The sequence below is a fragment of the Cricetulus griseus genome, chromosome 8, assembly GCF_003668045.3.
Source record: "Cricetulus griseus strain 17A/GY chromosome 8, alternate assembly CriGri-PICRH-1.0, whole genome shotgun sequence".
NCBI classification, from domain to species: domain Eukaryota; kingdom Metazoa; phylum Chordata; class Mammalia; order Rodentia; family Cricetidae; genus Cricetulus; species Cricetulus griseus.
The window spans coordinates 98130402-98150030 of NC_048601.1; the positions used below are offsets into that span (position 1 = coordinate 98130402).

The following is a 19629-nucleotide window of genomic DNA, read 5'->3' on the forward strand; positions in this document are numbered from 1 at the left end:
TCCTTCCTGTTCCCCTCGGTCAGGGAAAGGCTCTCTGGTAGTCACTGGTCACGAGGGGGCGCTGCTTCCGGCCAGCATCTGCTCGCTGGTAATCCGCCTGGACATTGGAACGCTGATATGTTACTAGCGTCGTTGTTAGTGGTGCTTCCGACACTCACAATGGCTTGAGCCGAGGGAGGAAAATAGGTGCTGTGGATATGGGAATTTAGAGTGAAACTGGATGGAACAATGAGCCAGAATTTGAGACTGGGCCGAGGAGACCAGGGTGTGTGTAGAGATAGTCTTAAACAATTATGGACCATCAAGGATGCTGTGTGAGTAACTGGTACACAGGGAGGTGCCGGTTAAAAACCTCACTTAACCTCCCTCTCTAGAGGTCTCAAACAGATCAGAGGAATCCCCACCCCCGATTCTGTTTTGCCACTTGTAAAAAGGTTTTCATAGTTCTTCACCTTGCCCAGCCACAAAGGCATGGGCTTTTGTGGCAATTCCTCTGCCAGAAATGAGGCAGGAAATAAGAAAACCAAGCATCCTGGGCCAAACTTTGGGAAATTCCACGAATGTCCTCCATGTCCCTCCAGGAAACATTCTAGGAAGCACTATGTTCCTCTCCATTTCTGGGATACTGGCTTAAACCCTGAAAGCCCTGCTAGCCAAGTCAGCGTCTCAGGCATGGGCTTCAGTTAGGGCACTTGGTGACTCAGGACCTTGGGAATGGCGTTGGGCAAGCCATCAGACCAGCCACCTGGGCCTCCTCCTCCCTGGTGAGGCAACAACAAGGAACTCAATTCAGCCAGTCTATCACCCCATACCCACATTATCCTCCAAAGTTCTTTCTGGACCTCTTACTACCTTCCTTTGCTGATGCTTCTCAGGAGGCCCCTGGCACCAGGTCAGGGCTTGGAGGAGAGTATATCAAGGATCAAGAGGATAAAGAAGGCATAATGGAACTCGCAAGGAACCAGGATTTTCTACTTTTAAGTCCCTGAAATGATTTCTCAAATCCAAGATAGCTAGCGTTCCTTCCTTTAACTTCCTTCGTGTTTCCTCCTAACTGACTGCAAAGTCAAGTCTCCTCTTCTTCCACTCAGAGAAACAAAAATGTAGCCTTATTTTTTTTTTTTTTTTTTAAGATAGGGTCAGATGTAGCTTAGGCTGGCTTCAGACTCCTGATCCTGATGTCTCTGTCTCTTCCCAAGTGCTAGGAAATCTGAGTGGGCAGGTGGTCTTAAGTCATTCTCTATTGATCAGTGCCCAGAGGTGTGGAGGGAAGGGAATGTAACTTTAGGGAATGAAAGGTTTAACATCCCATTCCCAAGACTCTATAATCCTCTGATGGGATTTTGCTGTTTTGTGCTTGTTATTTTTGTTGTATCTACCTTCTCTTTACCTCTTGTGTCCTCACGGGCTGACAGCAGAGATTACAGGTGTCTCTTTTAGTCCCAAGAGCTCTTGAACCCCTGCCTCCCAAATTGGTGTCCCTCCCAGGTGTGGAGCCTGGGCCTTGGCCCCAGGTTGCCCTGCAAGAAGTGTGAGTGATCACACAGGTGGCTGAGGGCTGGCATGCCTGAGGCCTGCCCAGCCTGAGTCACCTGGTGCTGTTGTTGTCATTGTCCCTGTTGTAGTCTCTGTTTAGCTTCACAGACCTCTGTGGAAACAGCAGCAGCCCAGTCCCTTCAACCTCTCAGGAGAAGCTGTCCTTGATGGTGAGCCGAATGGGGTGGGGGGGGAGCAGGAGGCAGCAGCGGGGGCGGTGGGGAGACTTGGGCCCCAGCGCAGTGCCTCTGCTCCCCATGGCACTGCCCCCGCCTGCTTCTCCATGTCGGGGACTTGGGGGAGGGAGGATCTCTGTCTTCTCTCTGTCCCCTGCCCCTCGTACAAGAAGCTGCTCCTCTTCACTGTTCCCTCCTGCCTCAGGGTCTCCTTGCCTGGTGACTCAGGAGGCAGGGGCTTCTCAGCTTCCATACAATGCCTCACCCACCCCAGCCACACCCCCAACACAGAGCCACCCCACAATGACACCCGCCTCTGCTCCCCCCTCATGGGGGGCCCACTCCACCCCACCCCTGGCCTTGGTCACTCCCCCTCCCTCCTGCCGGTCCTCCCAGGACCATCCTGGGCTGCGGATAGGTCCTCTGATCCCTGAGCAGGATTATGAACGGCTAGAGGACTGTGACCCTGAGGGGTCCCAAGACTCACCCCTCCATGGAGAGGACCATCAACCCTTGCTTCATGTGCCCGAAGGACTCCGTGGTAAGTGTGGGGGCATTTGGGAGACTGAGTGGGTCGGAGGTCCAGGCAGGTTTGGGTTTGCGTAGAGGAGCTAATCACCAAGGTGGCGATGCCAAGTCCTGTAATGGTTTCTCTGTACCCAGGCTCCTGGCATCACATCCAGAACCTGGACAGCTTCTTCACCAAGATATCCTTTGTGCTCCACATGTAGAGGGTCATGGTGGGGGCACTGTGGGTCAGGGGAGAGGGGGGGACATCTCTTAAGGAAGAGTCCATAGACAGCTAGATTTCTTGACAAACTTGCTACATCTACAGCTTCCACCAGCGGAATGGTTTTGCCTGCATCCTATTGGAGGACGTCTTCCTGCTGGGGTGAGAGCCATTCCTGTCCTTAAATTCTGTTCTGTCTTCCTGTTTTCAGGTTTTGTTTTTGTTTTTGAGCTGGGATCTCATGTATTACAGAATAGACATGAATTCCTATTCCTCCTGCCTCTCCCTCCCACGTGCTAAAGTCACAGGCGTGTCCTACCAGACCCTGTTTAGTGGTGCTGGAGACCAAATCCAGGGTTATGCCCCACCTCTCCTTTTCCATTCTGGTCTTGGGGCCGTGAAGGGTGAGGGAGGGGTCATATAGAGCCTCAGCTTGTCTGGCAGATGGGCGGGGAGTCCACCTTGCCTTTAGGCCTGATCAGTGTCCTACGTCCTTCTCAGACAGTTCATTTTCATCGTCACCTTCACAACCTTCCTCCTTCGCTGTGTGGATTACAATGTTCTCTTCAACAACCAACCAAAGAACCAAACAAGACCTGGGCCATTCCACAGCAAAGTGACCTTGTCAGATGCTATTCTGCCCTCAGCCCAGTGTGCAGAGAAGTAAGTGACAGTCTGGTGGGTTTCTCTGGATTCAGCTCACAAAAGGATGGAAGAAAGGAACCTCCTTACACTGCCCCTTGGTCTAGATCAACTCTCAGAGTGCTCGGCACATTTACAAACATAGCCTCAAGTTGATGAGAATTTCAAAGAGCTTGTGTTATGAGTCACACTTCTGTCTACCTTCTTAGAAATTAATGGTGAGGACAATTGTTTATTTTAGGCTTCTGGCATGCTGGGCAAGTGCTGTTCCAGTCAGCCACATCCCTGGCCCTGAGGACAACTTTAAAACTTAGGAATGCAGGGATGCACATTGCATGGGATGTCAGTATGATGTGACATCTTCACTTGTCTTGTAGCTTCTGGGAAACTCCATTGTACACCCATGGGAGAATGAGCATATGAAAAGCAGAATGCATGATTGTTGTTTGTGAAAAGTGTTGACTTTGCAGGCTCTTTTGCCGAGATCACTGAGGACCCCCCCCCCAGCCCCACTGAGCCCTGCAGGTGTTTGCCACCATTTTCTTTCTGTGGGTTTCCACTTTCTTGTCACCCTTCCTGTCCACGACAGGGTCCACGACAGTCCTCTGTTGGTCTTCCTCCTCGTCTTGGCTGCTGGCTTCTGGCTGTTCCAGCTGCTTCGTTCAGTCTGCAACCTCTTCAGCTACTGGGACATCCAGGTGTTTTACAGGGAGGCCCTGCACATTCCCCCAGTAAGCCTGCTGTGACAGCATGGGCAGAGGACAGGAGAAAGTGGGGCCATACACATGGAAGGACCATCTGAGAGGAGCAGAAAGATGGAGGCTGAATGACACCTGCTCTGGGCCTTGAGTCATGTCAGGAGGCACTGGCACTTAGCAGACTTGGCTCTGACTCTTGGGGAACTTCCTTTACTCTGATGGGTCATATACTGTGACTTACAGTCACATGCTGGTCGTCAAAACAATGGCTGTTTAGAGGAAGGGCTGTCACTGGGCTTCCTAAAGCAGGAGGCATCCTAATTGAGTGAAGAAGGTTAGGCCAACCAAGCCTCTGGGCAAGAAGTGAGGAAAACACTGTGGGCAGTGCAGATGGGCTTGCTTGCCTGAAATAGAGCCTTCTAGGGCCCCTGAAATGAAAGCCAGTCTCTTGACCACTTCACTGGTCATGTTCCTTCTAGCTTTGTCCCCAGGGTTATTGTTCCGACATCTTCTTTAGTCCCCATTTCTTGCTTCCCTTTGGATGTCAAGAGCCTTTGGAGTAGGAAAGCAGCAGACAAAGGCACTGGTGGTGCTGTTCACCCCATCCTTCTTCCCTCTTGACCTCCCTTTCTCTTTCCCTGTGCTGGGAAGAGCTGTGGAGGCTGTCCTGAGGAAACAATTGCACTGGGAAGACTGGGCTAAAGTGAGGCTTGAGGCTCACATGGGTCCCTCCGAATGAAGTGTGGGAGTGCTGTCTTCCCCCAGACGCAGCCGCAGGCAGGCAGGCAGGCAGGGCTGTGGGAAAGCTAGTGAGGTGATTGCAGAGCGGTCTGGAGTGCGGTGGGTGCAACCGTAGTTCTCAGAGCTTGTGCAGGTAGAAAGCAGTGAGGAGAGAGAAGAGGTTCCATTCTTTTAGACATGGGATTGAAGCGGGCTCAACAAAGAAAACCAATCCCTCAAGTTTACTGAATAGGTATCTCCAGGAAGCATATGGCTAATGGCTACATGAGCGGCAGTGATAAGCAGAAAGAAAGGAGAAATGCTTCTGTTAGCAGAAGGGGTAGTAGACAGAACGTTAAGGTGGGGACAGACGCCACCAGGGTTTGCAGGAAGCTCAGTGGGTCATAGAGGTTGTATGTCTCTGTGGAGGGGAATACAGGTCCCCAGGCTCCCCTGTCCCGTCTCCTCAGGAGGAGCTCAGCTCGGTGTCCTGGGCCGAGGTGCAGTCCCGCCTCCTGGAGCTGCAGAGGAGCGGTGGACTGTGTGTGCAGCCGAGGCCGCTGACGGAACTGGACGTCCACCACCGCATCCTGCGCTACACCAACTACCAGGTGGCTCTGGCCAACAAGGGCCTGCTGCCCGCCCGCTGTCCACTGCCCTGGGGTGGCAGCGCAGCCTTCCTCAGCCGCGGCCTGGCGCTCAACGTGGACTTGCTGCTCTTCCGCGGTCCCTTTTCGCTCTTCCGCGGGGGCTGGGAGCTTCCCGAAGCCTACAAGCGCAGTGACCTCCGGGGCGTTCTGGCCTCACGCTGGCGGCGCACTGTGCTGCTGCTGGCCGCCGTGAACTTGGCGCTGAGCCCGCTGGTGCTGGCCTGGCAGGTGCTCTACGCCTTCTACAGCCACGTGGAGCTGCTGCGGCGCGAGCCCGGCGCCTTCGGGGCGCGCCGCTGGTCCCGCCTGGCCCGCCTGCAGCTGCGCCACTTCAACGAGCTACCGCACGAACTGCGGGCGCGCCTGGCCCGCGCCTACCGGCCTGCGGCCGCCTTCCTCCGCGCCGCCGAGCCCGCCGCGCCCCTGCGCGCGCTGCTGGCCCGCCAGCTGGTCTTCTTCTCCGGAGCGCTCTTTGCCGCGCTGCTGGTGCTCACCATCTATGATGAGGACGTGCTGGCCGTGGAGCACGTGCTCACTACCATGACGGCGCTTGGGGTCACAGCCACCGTGGCCAGGTTCGATGACACATAACAGGGAGGAGGTATCGGTGTGTGGCCTTTCTCTGACCTGGGCGCAGGCTTCCTTCCTCTTAGCGAACCCTTCTGTCACCATCAGCACCCTTCCAGCCCTGCATCCTACCTGCAGGTCTTCCTAACCGCATCCCTTATCCCCGTCCTGCCCTCCAGGTCCTTCATTCCCGAGGAGCAATACCAGGGGCGTCCCTCGCAGCTCCTGCTGCAGGCGGCGCTAGCACACATGCATTACCTCCCGGAGGAGCCTGGTGCTGTGGGTGCGCGGGCCAGCTCTTACTGGCAGATGGCGCAGCTGCTTCAGTACCGAGCAGTGAGTGTGCCCGGGCCTGCAATCTGGGCATAAGCAGTCTGGGATAAGTTGTAGGCCACACCGGTGTGGGGCTGGGTCCCTGGGGAGGCTTCAGAGTGAGTGGTGGAAAGCCTTTGACCCCTGCTCAGCCTCACCTCTACTTCCTTAGGTCTCCCTCCTGGAAGAGCTCCTGTCTCCACTCCTCACCCCTCTCTTTCTGCTCTTCTGGTTCCACCCCCGTGCTCTGGAGATTATTGACTTTTTTCATCACTTCACCGTGGATGTGGCTGGTGTTGGGGACATCTGTTCTTTTGCCCTAATGGATGTGAAGCGCCACGGGCACCCTCAGGTGAGAGCTCTTCTCAGACCTTGCAGAGTTGTGTTGGACAGGCATTTGCTTGCCTTGCCAAAGCACACCGGGTCTATAGAGTCCTTTACAGAGTTACTGGTACATAAAAAAACAAACAAACAAAAAACCCCAAAACGATGATGATGATAAAGGGAAGCAAAGGCTGCCCCCGCCCCAGCCTATAAAGGAGGCTAGCCAATGGGTGAGGAGTGGAACACAGGCTTGTTTTGGGAACTAGGGCTGCACATTGGTCAAAACATCAAAGCTGACTGTATCTGAGACTAAGCACCCATGTCCTGCTCCAATACCCTACTCCTGGATGATCCTGAACAAATCCCAGGCACAGCCTGAATTTCCTTCATCTGGAACTGAGGGCAGAACTTCTTGCCCTACCTATCTGAGTCTTGGTGTCCCTAACGCCAGAAGGACTCTTCCTTGCAGTGGCTCTCAGAGGGACAGACAGAAGCCTCACTCTCTCAGCGTGCAGAGGATGGAAAGACCGAACTCTCCTTAATGCGCTTTTCCCTGGCACACCCACAATGGCAGCCACCAGGGCACAGCTCTAAGTTCCTTGGACACCTTCGGGGCCGGGTACAACAAGATGCAGCTGCCTGGGGTGCTACCTCAACCCGAAGCCCCCCAACCCCAGGGGTGCTCAGTGCCTGCACATCCCCTCTGGTGAGTTCCAGGCCTGTCTACTCTTTTCCCCTTCCTACCCTCCTCCTCTCCCTGGGCATGCCTGGCTTTGTGTGTTACCCTGGGAGCCAGGTCAACCTGTCACGTCTCTTGCCTTCCTTGGGACTCGCTTTATCCCTTCTTCTACTGTGATGCTTTTGGTTCTCTTTGTTCAGCCTGAAGCCTTCCTGGCCAATCTCTTGGTGAATCCCCGCCAACCCCAGAGGGACCTTAGTCCCACAGCTCCCTGCCCTGCGGCTGCTACAGCCAGCCTCCTGGCCTCTATTTCACGAATGGTCCAGGACCCCAGGTGAGAGGTGGAGGCCTGAGATGCAGGGAAGTCTGGATTGGCATTGACTCTCCGAGAGAGGGGACTTGGGAAGTGGGGTGCAACCTGGCCCACCTTCCTTTGTGAGGGAGATGTCTCTTGACTGGTAATCTTGTTTTAGCTGTGTGTCCCCAGGAGGCACTGGGAGCCAGAAGCTGACTCAGCTCCCAGAGCTTGTTTCTGCTGAGATGAGCCTCCATGCCATTTACCTGCATCAGGTATGTAGCGGGAATATGGGAAGAAGGTGAGTGAAATTAATACTGGGGGAAGGGCCAGAATCTAGAGACTGCTTTACAGGAACCACGAGCTCTCTGTGCCCCACCCCTCATGGCATCCCCCCCCCCCCCCGCATATGAGGGAGTCCCTCATTCTTCTTCCTTCATGTAGCTTCATCAACAGCAGCAACAGGAACCATGGGGAGAGGCTTCAGCCTCCTCCCCACCCAGGCCCTGGTCCAGCCCTTCACAGCCAGGCTCACCTGATGAGGAGAAACCATCCTGGTCAAGTGATGGTGAGGAGGGTAGGGGATAGAGGCAAGATCTTGGTGTTTCTTAAGCATCACAACCCTGCTCACCCAATGGCATATTCCCCAGGCTCTAGTCCTGCTTCCAGCCCAAGACAGCAGTGGGGTATCCAGAGGGCCCGGAATCTGTTTCCAAAGCGCTTTCAGGAGACCACAGACACTCAGAAGGAGCCCCTACCGGGCCCCTTGCACTGACTGATGATTCTGCAGGTCAGTGTTGCCTGAATGTGGGGTCAAGCAAGCAAGGATAAAGAAACTAGTTTGGAGTCAGTTTTGGAGGGATGGGGGACACTAGTTGAATCTGGAATGGTGGGGCTCTCTCTCTAGAACCTAGGTGCCTGGGATGCTTGCTAACAGCCTTTTCCTCCCACAGGTTCTGGCTTTTCTAGCTGCAGGAAATTGGATGGGGTGGCATGGAAAGACACACGGAGCCATCTTTTGATGCCCAATCCCACCCCAGATGACAGGCCCAGGATATTCTAGTTGGTCATGATCTGGGAGTCAAAGAGGAGCTTGCCCCAGAGAACAAAGAGTAGGAGTTGACTGTGAGATGAAGATGGGCCCTGCAAGTAAGGATAAGAGGGTATTAGTGTCCCCCCCCCAGCTCTTGTGGAGTAGTTGCATGGGAAGAAGGGCCCCAGTGCCCTCAAGGTGGAGGGCAGGGCCAGGCAGTGGTCAAGCTCAGTGTCAGGGATCAGTGAGGCACAGAGCCTGAAAGGCAGGGAGCTGTTCCTGTCAGCCTCCCCTTTGAGTTCCTGTGGGACTAGGGGTGGGGGGATTTGGAGACTTGTGAGTGGAAAAACTAGAGAGGGCTGCTGTTTTTGGACGTCTGCACTGCTGTGACGTCTGAGGAAGTGGGTGTGGCTCCTCATCCTGGGTAAAGATTGTTCGTGGCTGTGCCGCACATCTTTGCCATGGGAATTTCTGGCATGCCCCACTCCTGGAAGCCGAGGGCTGCACCTGTTCACTCAATCACAGGACCGTGTGTGGCTGGTTGGGAACTTTTTTCAGTGTACTGGGTCTCACAGAGAGGTGTCTAGTACTCACTGTCAAAGAATTACTATCCCCACATCTGTCCACATTAAATCATGGAACTTGTCTCTTTTGCAATCATTGTAATCCGCAAGATTTGGGTTGGGCATCTCACGACATCTGGCATGATCTTTTATGATAAATCTTTAATAAATACCGGAACGACTTAAGACTTTAAAGGTAAGATACTCCGGAGAGGGACAAAAGGGAGTCTACAGTCCATCGAAGGCATACCAGGGGGGCAGCAGGATGCCCGCCGTCAATGCCACCGCAGCCAGAGGAACCCTCAAGATTCAGGCCAAACCCCTCCCTGTCCAGGTGTCGAGACCGATGCTGTAGGCTTGAGAGAGAGAGAGGGTGGTGGGGTGGGCAGACAGTATTGGTCAGCGGAACGAACGGAGTGAGACGATCCCTCTCTCCGAGAACTAGGAGGGAAAGACCGTCAAGAAGCGGGGGTTTCTGGGCCGGGCGGGTCGAAGGACCAGGGCACGGCACCCCGCAGCTGTCGCTCCTGCAAGGAAAAGCTCTGGGTGCGTATGCGGCTTGTCACCTCCTGGGTGCGCAACGTGAGTCCGAAAATGTCCTCGTGGTAGCGTTGCTGATCCTGAAGGGAAGAAGAAAAAGAGCTCAGTGGACGAAACCTTAACCCGAGAGGGGAGGGGCGGGGCGGGGGCGGGGCGAGCGCAGACACACCCCGGCCTGGCCCCGCCCCTTCGCACCCGCAGCACGCCGATGACGTCACCGGCCTCGTCCAGCTCCATGTCGCCCTCTGTCGCCAGGATCCGTTGCACCGTCTGCAGGACGCTGGTTGCCATAGTGACATCGCCGCAGACAAACATGTGTCCTTGCTCGAGGCACAGCACGCGGTGGATCTCGGCCGCCAGCTCGGTCCTCAGCAGGTCTTGCACGTAGGTCTGGGGCGGGGCGGGGCGGGAGGCAGGCCTTGCTGGGGGACCAGCCGGGCTTGGGGCGTGGCCGAGGGGCGTTGGCACCGACTGGGGTGGGCGGGCTGGGGGAGGCTTGGGGACCGCCAAGAAGCCTGGCCACGCCGTCTTTACCACCCTGGTACCTTAGGACTGCCAGGATCCCTGGAAAAGGCGGTGAGGATGTGTCCAAACACCCCGCGCTTCTGGGCATCCAGTACCTCATCCCGGTAGAGATGGTCGAGTTGGGAGCATCGACAGCCAAACACCAGAGTCATGGGGGCGGGCTGCAGCCCTGTGAGCAACAAGACGGTTTGGGAGGTGCCCTTCCTCTGGAGCAACACCGGCAACACCAGCTAGCTCCAGGCCGCTCTTGCCCAGGGTGCCAGCCAGCCACTATCTTGACTGTTCAGCCTCCAGGGTGCTTTCACCCAGACCCTGGTACGCACGCCTCTGATTTTACAGAAGGAAACAGGCATTCAGGCGGCGGGACCAGGAGTGGAACGTGCCCAGGACCTTGTGTGACATTCCAGGGCCCCTTCCTCACTCCAGGCCCAGCACTTTGCAACCTTCCATTCCCTCACAACCTTTTTTTTTGTTTTTGTGAGACAGGGTTTCTCTGTGTAGCTTTAGAGCCTGTCCTGCATATCTGTGTGCCTGACGAGCACCTCATCCTAGATGAGCCCTGACATAGCTCCGAATCTACTTGGAGCTGTCTGCTGACTGAATTCCTGTCCCTATCCCTCCCCTCTTTACCCTCAGTCCATTTCAAAACCCATCATATGCAGAGGGTGAGGAACCAAAAATTAAAATTAATAGAAGTTTAAAAACTTAGGCCCTGAAAAGGGAACGTCTAATGGTAAAGGAAAATTTAACTCCTTAAATCAGGAGTGCCATGGCTGGCGCCTGATCCCCTGCTCTCAGAGAAGGGAAGGTAATTGTGTACCAGTCTTGTTAACATTCATTTGCTAAATGCTGGTCCCCAGCCCAGGGGATCACTGACAGACCCTGTGACCCTGTAACCCTGCAACCCTGTGCCCTGTCTTATCTCACTCAAATGTATCTCACTTAAAATATATAGCTACTGGGCTGGAGAGAAGGCTCAGAGGTTAAGAGCACTGACTGCTCTTCCAGAGGTCCTGAGTTCAATTCCCAGCAACCACATGGTGGCTCACAACCATCCGTTATAGATCTGGTGCCCTCTTCTGGTGTGCAGATATACATGGAAGCAGAATGTTGTATACACAATAAATAAATAAATTCTTTAAAAAATACATACATATAGCTACTGCTTTCCTCTGTACTTTGTATGACCTTAAGTAACCATGGAAACTCTGAAATTTGTGACCTTCAACCTTATGGTCTGTCCCTTTAAAAGCTTCTCCTTTTGGCTGGTTGGCATCTCATTTGCCAGCCATGCAGTGAGCTGGCCAGCTTGAAATAAAAAGAAACCTTTTGCTTTTGAATCAGAGTCCTTGGGTTAGTCTCTGGGCTCCTAGAACCTGGCACAACAAGGGACCACCAGGAAGGCAAACAAACAGGGCCCAGCCCTTTCCTCTCCTCCCCTCCCCATTAAATATGTCTCTTTTCACCTCTGGTCCCAGTTTCTCTGTGGTGATTTCCTCCAGCCCCCCCTCCTTTCTCCTTGGGTCCCTTCTGACTTCCAGGTGCACCCGGCCTCACCTTTGATTTCAATGTCATGCAATCGCTCCTGCCAGAATCCCCGGAAGGGTGCAATGCCAGTCCCTGGACCCACCAGAATGCAGGGCAAGTTGGGATCAGGTGGCAGCCGAAAGGAGGGAGCCCTAACCAGAGAAGAGTCCGTTAAGACCTCTTTTCTTCACCTATGACTTTATACATACCAACCAACTTAAGACTGTACAGACAGGAAAGCCTAAGGCCCAATGACAAAATAAGTTGTTGGCTTTTTTCTTTTCTTTTCTTTTTTAAGGCAGGATCTCATTATATAGTTCTGGCTGGTCTGGAGCTTGCTTTGTAGACAAGGTTGGCCTCAAACCCACAGAAATTTGCTTGCCTCTGCCTTCCAAGTGCTGGAATTAAAGGTGTGTACCACCATGCCTGACAGAAATCTAGACACCTTTTTTTGTTTTTGTTTTTTGTTTTTTTGAGATATGGTCTCTCTGTGTAGATCAGGCTGGCCTCGAACTCACAAAGATCCTCCTGCCTCTGCCTCTGCCTCCGATGGTATTAAAGGCTGTGCCACCACCACCTGTCTTGAAGTCTAGACTTTTAATGTAGGCTGTAGCAGGATACAAGGTGGCATGCAGGGCTACAGTTTCATAAAGCAGCAGGGCCACTGGCTAATCCATGTTGTTTCTGGTAGTTGAGGTTTCAGGGGCAGCACTCTGCACCAAGTTATTGAGGCCCAAAGCTCAGCCATGGTTGTGAAGGGACCCAGAGACTCCTGTTCTTGATGTATTAATAGGCCCTCTACGCTTCCCGGGACCTAATTACCAGCTAATCCCATGAGACATGCCCTTTGCCCCATATTCCTCACTGGTTCCTGCCATGCACGTAGCACTTTCTCATCCCTGCCTGGACACCAATGATCTCTTCTAGTTGCCCTTCCCTACCCCAGAGTCCTCACTTACCCCCTGATGAAGCAGGGCACCAGGTCTCCTGCCTTGAGTTGGCTCAGCCATGTGGAACACACACCATAATGCAGAGGGCCCAGCCCATCTAGGGATTAGGAGGAGAGGCCATTCAGAGATCTGTCTTAGTCTTGCCAAGACCAGGCTCTTCCAGCGCCCAGCCTCACCCTGGGTTCTGTATGCCAGCACGGCTACGGTGAGGTGGATCTCTCCTGGGTGGGCGCTGGGTGCTGAGCTGACAGAGTAGTACCGGGGCTGGAGCAGGGGCAGCTGAGTGAGGATCAGAGGGGCAGGCAATGCCACTGATGGGAACTGCTCCAGAACCTCCAGCAGTGTGGGGCAGCGAAACCACTTCCACTCTTCATAGCGCCGGGGGTCCTGGGGGCAGATGTGCTGAGTTGAGGGCCCCACAGTCCTTCCCAGAGTGACTTTTATCTAGCCGAGCCTTCTTAGCATCCATCCATGCTCAGTTCAGACCAACACACCCCTCTTGGAGACCCAGAGCACCCAGAGATGAATCGGTCAGCCCGGAGACAGGCCTTAAAGCACCAGAGCACGTTGGTTAGGAGAAGCAAGTCCAGAGGGCCTGGCACGTACCGGGGACTTCCTTTCACTGAATATCCCCCAACTTATCCTCTAGTCTAGCCCCTGTTTCCCACAGCATGGCCCCCACCTGGCTGAGGGCCTCTAGCTCCTGCTGTTCACTGGACTCTTCTGCCAGGGTGCTGAGCAGTCGAAGGAGGCGAGGGCTTGGCGGGGAAGTGATGTCCAGGAAGAAGGTGAGAGCCTGGCGCAGTGTACACGGGGGCAGCCGGGGGTCCCGCACCCAGCCGGGGGGAGGGCCACCTGGGAATGATTCACAGGGAGCTCTGAGGGAGGGGACCACTGAGACTGAGTGGTCTGAGCTTAAGTTCCCCTTTTGGAGACTGTGTCTTATTGGAAAACTTGTCCTTGAATGGTGGCATGTACTTGTCGGTGCAGCCCTGGTATGTTTAGGGAGACCCTGGCTGAACTGGGTCGATCTGATCTCCTCTGCCCTTTACCCCATCAAGTTATCTTATCTCCAGGCATTGTTTTGGAAGGAGACAGGTCAACTACAGAGAAATTAGACTGTGGGGAGGTGGTGGTTGTGGGAAAAGGCTTCTAGGGTGCTTGGTGGGCTCTGGGAAAGGGCCACATGCAACAAGGCCATCCTGGTTGGAGTGGCAGCTAGGTCCAGGCAGTACCTAGGTATGAAGCAGGGTGGCAACCCTGTCAGCTCTAGGCACCATGGTATCCTGTGCCAGGGGATGCAGCAGGCTCTTAATCTCCCAGCCTAGCCCAGCCCACAATCTCACCAGGGCTGCCCTTCTCCAGTTGCTCCACGGCCACAGGTTCTGCGGATGGCGGAGGGTCCTCCACTCTGCTTAGCAGTGCCTCCACTAGGCCAGGTCGGTTGGGTGGGCACACACCTATGTGGTCCCCTGGCTGGTACTGTAGACCCTCTTGGCCACCAGTGTCCAGACGCACCAGGATTGTGGCTCGGCTAGAGGTACAAAGGGAGGCAGTTATTGAGGTCAGAGAATAGCAAGGACGGAAGGAAGAATGTGGGAGAAGGGGTGTGGTAGGTCTGAGTGGGGAGGGACACCAATAGTGAGGAGAATGGGGTGAGCCGTATTCCTCACGTGGATTTGCTGCTCTGTAGGTTTTCCACAGAGAGGATCGTAGCCTGGAACATCTTCCGCCTATGCACATGGGTCAGCCCTGGGGAGCAAGAGAGCAAGTGAGTGGGTCCTGGACTGTGAGGGAGAAACCTAGGACCCCCCCCCCCACTTAACAAGGTCAGGTTGAGGTCAGGGTTGTACCTGGTAGCAACTGCAGGCTCTCAGCCTGGGTACTCAGCCGGTACCTCTGGCGCTTCCAGCTGCGTTTGGGGCTAAAGATGTCTCGGGCAGCAGCCTTGGCATCTTCTCCCACACAGAAGGTCTCACAGGCAGCCTGAGGGATGAGTAGGTGAGGACCTGAGGCTGCTCACCACAGGGAGCCTCAGTAGGGTAGGGGTGTATCAAGGGAGGTAGGGCTGGGCCTGCCAGCTGTCTCTTCTCATTTCAGCTAGGGCAGCCCGAGTTCCTAGTTGTGGGGTCAGTATCCACATTGGTGACAGGGAGGATGAAGTTGTAAGAGACCGAGGCTCATTTGGCCACTGTCATCGTGACTTGTCACACCTGCTAGTCTGATAAGGACTGATCCTATGTCCCTGGGAGCACATTGTTAGGCATAATATAGTAAGTAGCTCTGTGAAGGCAGCCATGAACTCAGACCTGAGTTTGGATTCTCTTGGTACCTAAATCTTTCTTGTCCCAGTTTCTCATCTTGATCCTTCATTAGGTTCAGAAAAGATTAAATAATATACTTTCAGTTTTAGAGGCAGTTTTCTTTGTTTCCTTTTCCTTTCTTTCTTTTCTTTTTCTTTTCTTTTCTTTTCTTTTCTTTTTTTTTTTTTTTTTTAGACAGGGTTTCTCTGTGGCTTTGGAGACTGTCCTGGAACTTGCTTTGTAGACCAAGCTGGCCTTGAACTCACAGAGATCCACCTGCCTCTGCCTACTGAGTTCTGGGATTAAAGACATGTGCTGCCACCACCCAGCAAGGCAGGGTCTTTTGTAGACCAGGCTGGCTTCTAACTTGCTATGTAAAAAAAGGTGGCCTTGAACTTCTGATCCTCCTGCCTCCACTTCTTAAGTGCCGGGCTTACAGGAGTATGCCGACACACTTGGTTTTTGTAGTGCCAAGGGCTGAACCTAGGGCTTAGTGCATGCCGGGTAAGCACTTTGCCACTTGAGCAAAGCCCTTAGCACAGAGTATGCAGATGGCCAGTGCTGTCTTGTTGTAGGAGGTGTAGGGAGCCTGCTCTGTCTGCTTCTGGTGGGGGATAAGTGGACTAGCAGCTTGCTATTCCAGCCTTGAGACGCAGCACTCGCGGCGATGGGCTGGGTCCTCTCTCCAGGCTGTTATGATTCTTTTCTGGTGCGTACAGCCTTATATCTCTTCCTTCCTCCCCTGGCCCTCTCCCTTCCTTCCGATCCCTACCGTTAGGTCCCAGTGAGCCCGTCTTTCTGCTCCTCTGATGCTTTCATTTGTCTGCCTCACCGCAATTATAAAACTTCATGTTGTGGGGTTACCCTGCTTAGAAACTTCCAGCATCTTTGTCTATATTCTCAGGGTCTTATTTTCTATTTCTCTTTCTCATTCTTGACCTTCTCCTTCCCAGCAAACCCTCTGATTCCCCCACCTCCAAAGGAGGCCTCATTCTTGCTTTGGGTTCAGACTAGCTAAAACTGAGTCCCAAATGGGTGGACAGATGTGGGGGCTCCCTCACTGAGTGAGAAGTATCAGCGTGAGCAAGATGCTTTGAGGAAGTCCCCTGGGATACTTCCGTGTCCAGAACCAGCCCTCCAGGCCAGGCACCAGGGCTGGTCTTCTGTTTCCTGGATTTCCTACTGGCCTCAGCTTCAGCCCTGACCTCTGACTGACCCTCTGGGCCCTGTCTTTCTTCTTCCATCTTACCTGCCTTGAGTAGGGGTCCCAGTGCCCTGAACTTATTCCTTTGTGCACCCACTCTTGGGGTCAGCTTATGGCTGTCTGAGGGACCCTTCTGTAGGCCCTGCCTATTCCTTTTTGCTGTGTTTCTAGCTTGGTGTGTCATTACTATTGGTAGGACTGTTGTCTACTATTGGGGGCTGATCCCAGAAGGGCTGGCCATGGAGTGGCAAAATGAAGGCACATTTGGAAAGGAACAAGGCAGGGCCGGAGAACCAGGTTAGGAACTCAGTGAGCCTCCAGTCTCAGTGTTTCAGGTTTCAACTACGAATGCCTGGAGGAGGCATCTCAGGTCAGTCAGAGTCACACACAGGGCTGGCTGACCAGGGTCAGATATAGGGCACCGGGGAGCTCACCTGGAAGGCTGCCTGGGCCCAGCCTCGGAAAGCCTCCTCCTGGCCACAGAGCTCATCACCTTGGCCCAGCTGCAGTAGCCGTTCCCCACCCAGCTCCTCCAGCCTTGTGTCCACTGCCCGAGCAAAGGCACAGAAGTGGGGGTATGCTCGGGAGCCCAGCCCAAACACACAGAACCTGTGGGTCAGGGAGCTGTTGTTGAAGCCCGCATGCTAGCCCATGTCTACCCAGATGGCTTCTCCCTCCCATGCACCCTCTTGAGTGGGGACCCCAACCTGAGGGTGCCCAGGGCCCCTGCGCTGTCTGTGTTACTGGACTCCTTCCTTTTACGCCGCCAAGAGGATACCAGTGGATCTGAGCAGGAGACACTGTTGAATCGAATTTTGTAACTCCTGGTAAGAGAGGATAAAGACAGGGTGTCACAAGGAACTGGAAGCATGGCCCAGTCCCAACCAGGGAATAGTTTCGGGATTCCTACTCTTGAAGTGATAAGGGTTGAAATACAACCTTGAGGTAGTGGTGGAGGGCTCTGCTGTGCCCTCCTTCTGGAAGAGACCTCAGGATTGTAGGGGAGAATCATAGGCTGGAAGTAATCAGGTCCCCTGTGAGGAAGGGCCCTTGGGGCTGGACTGGTGTCCAGGCCTCATGCTGTCTGTTCTCCAGTTTGTTGGGAAAGACTTGGGAGACCAGGGTAAGGCTCCTGAGACCTCTCCTTTAGTGTCCCCAATGTCTTTCATCCCATCTTCCCACTTTCACTCACTTGTGCTGCTCAGGCCGAGGGGAGCTGTTGTAGGGACCTGACATCTCCATCAATGCTGCCGCGAAGCTCTGCACGGGAAGTGTTTGCATCATGGTTAGTTTTATTTTATACTGTATAGGAACTTAAAACCAGGCTGCTGGCCCTTATTATTCTTTATTAGTAACTTCTGTCTTGAAAAGTCAAAATATTGACTTTAAGAAAACCTTCCCTATTGAGGTGTATAACGTAAAAGAGAAAGCCTGAACTTATTTTTCGTGAGCGCTGCTTGCTCTGTGAGCGTTTTAACAAAGCATGCAGCGTGCCATTCACCCCTGTCTCCCACACATCTAAACTCATCAGGAAAGCACACTAGAGTGTTGGTTGTTTCCCCTGCAATTGATTGGCTAACTGTGTTTGGGTTGCTGCCCAGCAACCCAAACACAGGATCCCATTCCAAGTACTTGTTGGGGCACAGATTCAAGTTCAGGATTTGAAATACTCTCCTTCCTTCCTTCCTTCCTTCCTTCCTTCCTTCCTTCCTTCCTTCCTTTCTCTCTCTCTTTCTTTCCTTCATTCTCCTCTCTCTTTCTTTCCCTCCCTCCCTCCCCCTCCCTCCCTCCCTTCCCTTCCTTTCTTTTTTTTTTATGACAGGGTTTCTGTGTGTAGTCCTGGCTGTCCTGGAACCATCTCTGTAGACCAGGCTCTACTCAAACTCACAGAGATCCCCCTGCCTCTGCCTCCCAAGGGATTAAAGGCGTGCGCCACCACCATCCGGCGAAATAGTTTCAAGTGGACTCATATTGCTTTTCCATTGTCATGAAGTAAAAGGTCACAATTGAAACACACACGAAATCGGGGGCTGTTGGTACTTACATGGGTGCATATAGTTTGTTTTTTACTGGAACCATGTAATTCTTGCTTAGTTTTTATCAGTGACCTATTGTGGACATCCTTCTAAGCCAACACCTTAAGCTTGGCCTCATTTTCTTTTCTGAGATTTATTTATTTTATTTTATGCATCTGAGTGTTTTGCCTGAATGCATGTCTCTGCATCACGTGCATGCCTGATACCCATGGAGGCAAGAAGAGGGTGTCAGATCCCCTGGAACTGGAGTTACAGATGGGTGCAAGCCACCATGTGGGTTCTGGTAATCAAACCAAGGTCCTCTGGAAGAGCAGTTGGTGCTCTCAGCTGCTTAGAGATCTCTCCAGCCCCTTGACCTCTTCTTTATGGTGGCTACATCCCATCCCCGCATTTGCCTGTATGGTAGAGTGTGACTGCCCTATGACTGAGGGACACTGGTTAGTCTGTGAACAACTCTCCAACATCCTCACACAAATACCATGCATCTTTGTATGTATGGCTCAGGCAGGTGGTTTTTGAAGGGTGGCTGAATGAAGAAGGGCTTTAAAACCTGGATGGGCATGCCAGGTGCAGTGGTACATGCTTCTAATTCCAGCAGCTAGAAAGATTTGCATTAACCTGGTGTCAGTCTGGTCTACATGGTGAGACCCTATCTCAAACAAAACAAAACAAAACGGGTGGTGGCTGGTGAGAGGGCTCACCAGGTTAAGATTCTTGCTGTACAAGAGTGGGACATGAGATTCATCCCTGGAGCCCACCTAAAAGTGGAAGGAGAGAACCAACTCCACAAAGGTCCTCTGGCCTCCACATGCATGTCACAGGATACACACACACATGTACACACTAATCATCAATTTTTGGTGGGGTGGTCAAGTCCTGCTTGAGTGGACTTGTTCACAACTGGTCACGAGCAGCCCCCAGCACTGGAGCCAGTTTGGGATGGACAAAGCTTTAGGGCCTGATGCAGTGTCCTGTCTCCAGGGGATTATTTAAGTGGGCCAACTCAGAAGGCTGTTTCACATTTTGGTGCCACCATGGAAACAAGTTAGAAATCACACAAAACACAGCTTCTAAATACTAACTATAGATCAGCTGGGTGGTATTTCTGTGGGGTTACTGTAGTCAGCACATGAGACTTGAACTTCAGGATCTTTTCTTCTCTCTCTCTCTCTCTCTCTCTCTCTCTCTCTCTCTCTCTCTCTCTCTCTCTCTGAGACAGGATCTCATGTAGCCCAAGCTGGATTCTAATTTGCTATATAGCCATAGATGACTTTGAACTTCTAATCCCCCTGCCTCCAACTGCTGAGTGCTGAGATTACGTATGTGCCACCGCACCAGATGAATGGGGTGCCAGGGTTCAAACCCATGGCCTTGAATATGCTAGTCAAGCACCCTGTCAATTGTCCTATGTCCCCAGCCTTGAGCTCAGTCAAGCACCCTGTCAATTGTCCTATGTCCCCAGCCTTGAGCTCAGTTTTCAAATGACTTAGAGTTTTCACAAACTAGACATACATGTGAGCAGCATCCCTTATGAAATATTGCCAGTATCCTGAAGTCACCTTTGTGCCTCACTCTATTCTCCTGATCGAGCAAACCTCTGGACTAGAGTTGCTTGGTTT

General features: G+C 53.2%; 2 protein-coding genes across 8 annotated transcripts in view; one reads left to right on the forward strand and one right to left on the reverse strand.

The window, feature by feature from the left end:
* Positions 1-10952, forward strand: Atg9b (autophagy related 9B). Of its 5 annotated transcripts, none has more exons than XM_035448617.1 (16): positions 1-764; positions 876-1706; positions 2109-2253; positions 2376-2419; positions 2540-2604; positions 2944-3105; positions 3674-3815; positions 4973-5727; positions 5899-6055; positions 6204-6383; positions 6825-7061; positions 7235-7368; positions 7508-7604; positions 7774-7897; positions 7980-8119; positions 8283-9007. In XM_035448617.1, exons 2-15 carry the CDS (start codon positions 1704-1706, stop codon positions 8102-8104), a joined length of 2370 nt encoding a protein of 789 aa, XP_035304508.1. In that variant the 5' UTR covers positions 1-764; positions 876-1703; the 3' UTR covers positions 8105-8119; positions 8283-9007. The 5 variants fall into 5 exon arrangements, 4 of the variants coding, with proteins under 4 accessions (XP_035304508.1, XP_027284256.1, XP_027284258.1 ...); XM_027428455.2 differs by having other exon boundaries at positions 1-314; positions 1637-1706; XM_027428457.2 differs by having other exon boundaries at positions 216-314.
* The window catches only part of Nos3 (nitric oxide synthase 3), a 21873-nt gene continuing 11351 nt past the window's right edge, over positions 9108-19629 (reverse strand). For all 3 annotated transcript variants that reach the window (XM_035448614.1, XM_027428452.2, XM_035448615.1), the window contains 13 exons: positions 17167-17234; positions 16682-16798; positions 16409-16583; positions 14321-14453; positions 14141-14219; positions 13814-14001; positions 13150-13322; positions 12644-12854; positions 12477-12564; positions 11548-11669; positions 10011-10159; positions 9661-9855; positions 9108-9545 (listed from right to left, as the gene is read on the reverse strand). In XM_035448614.1, coding sequence (XP_035304505.1) covers positions 9384-9545; positions 9661-9855; positions 10011-10159; positions 11548-11669; positions 12477-12564; positions 12644-12854; positions 13150-13322; positions 13814-14001; positions 14141-14219; positions 14321-14453; positions 16409-16583; positions 16682-16798; positions 17167-17234 — 1860 coding nt within the window. In that variant the 3' untranslated portion in view covers positions 9108-9383. The remainder of the gene's footprint in view (positions 9546-9660; positions 9856-10010; positions 10160-11547; positions 11670-12476; positions 12565-12643; positions 12855-13149; positions 13323-13813; positions 14002-14140; positions 14220-14320; positions 14454-16408; positions 16584-16681; positions 16799-17166; positions 17235-19629) is intronic.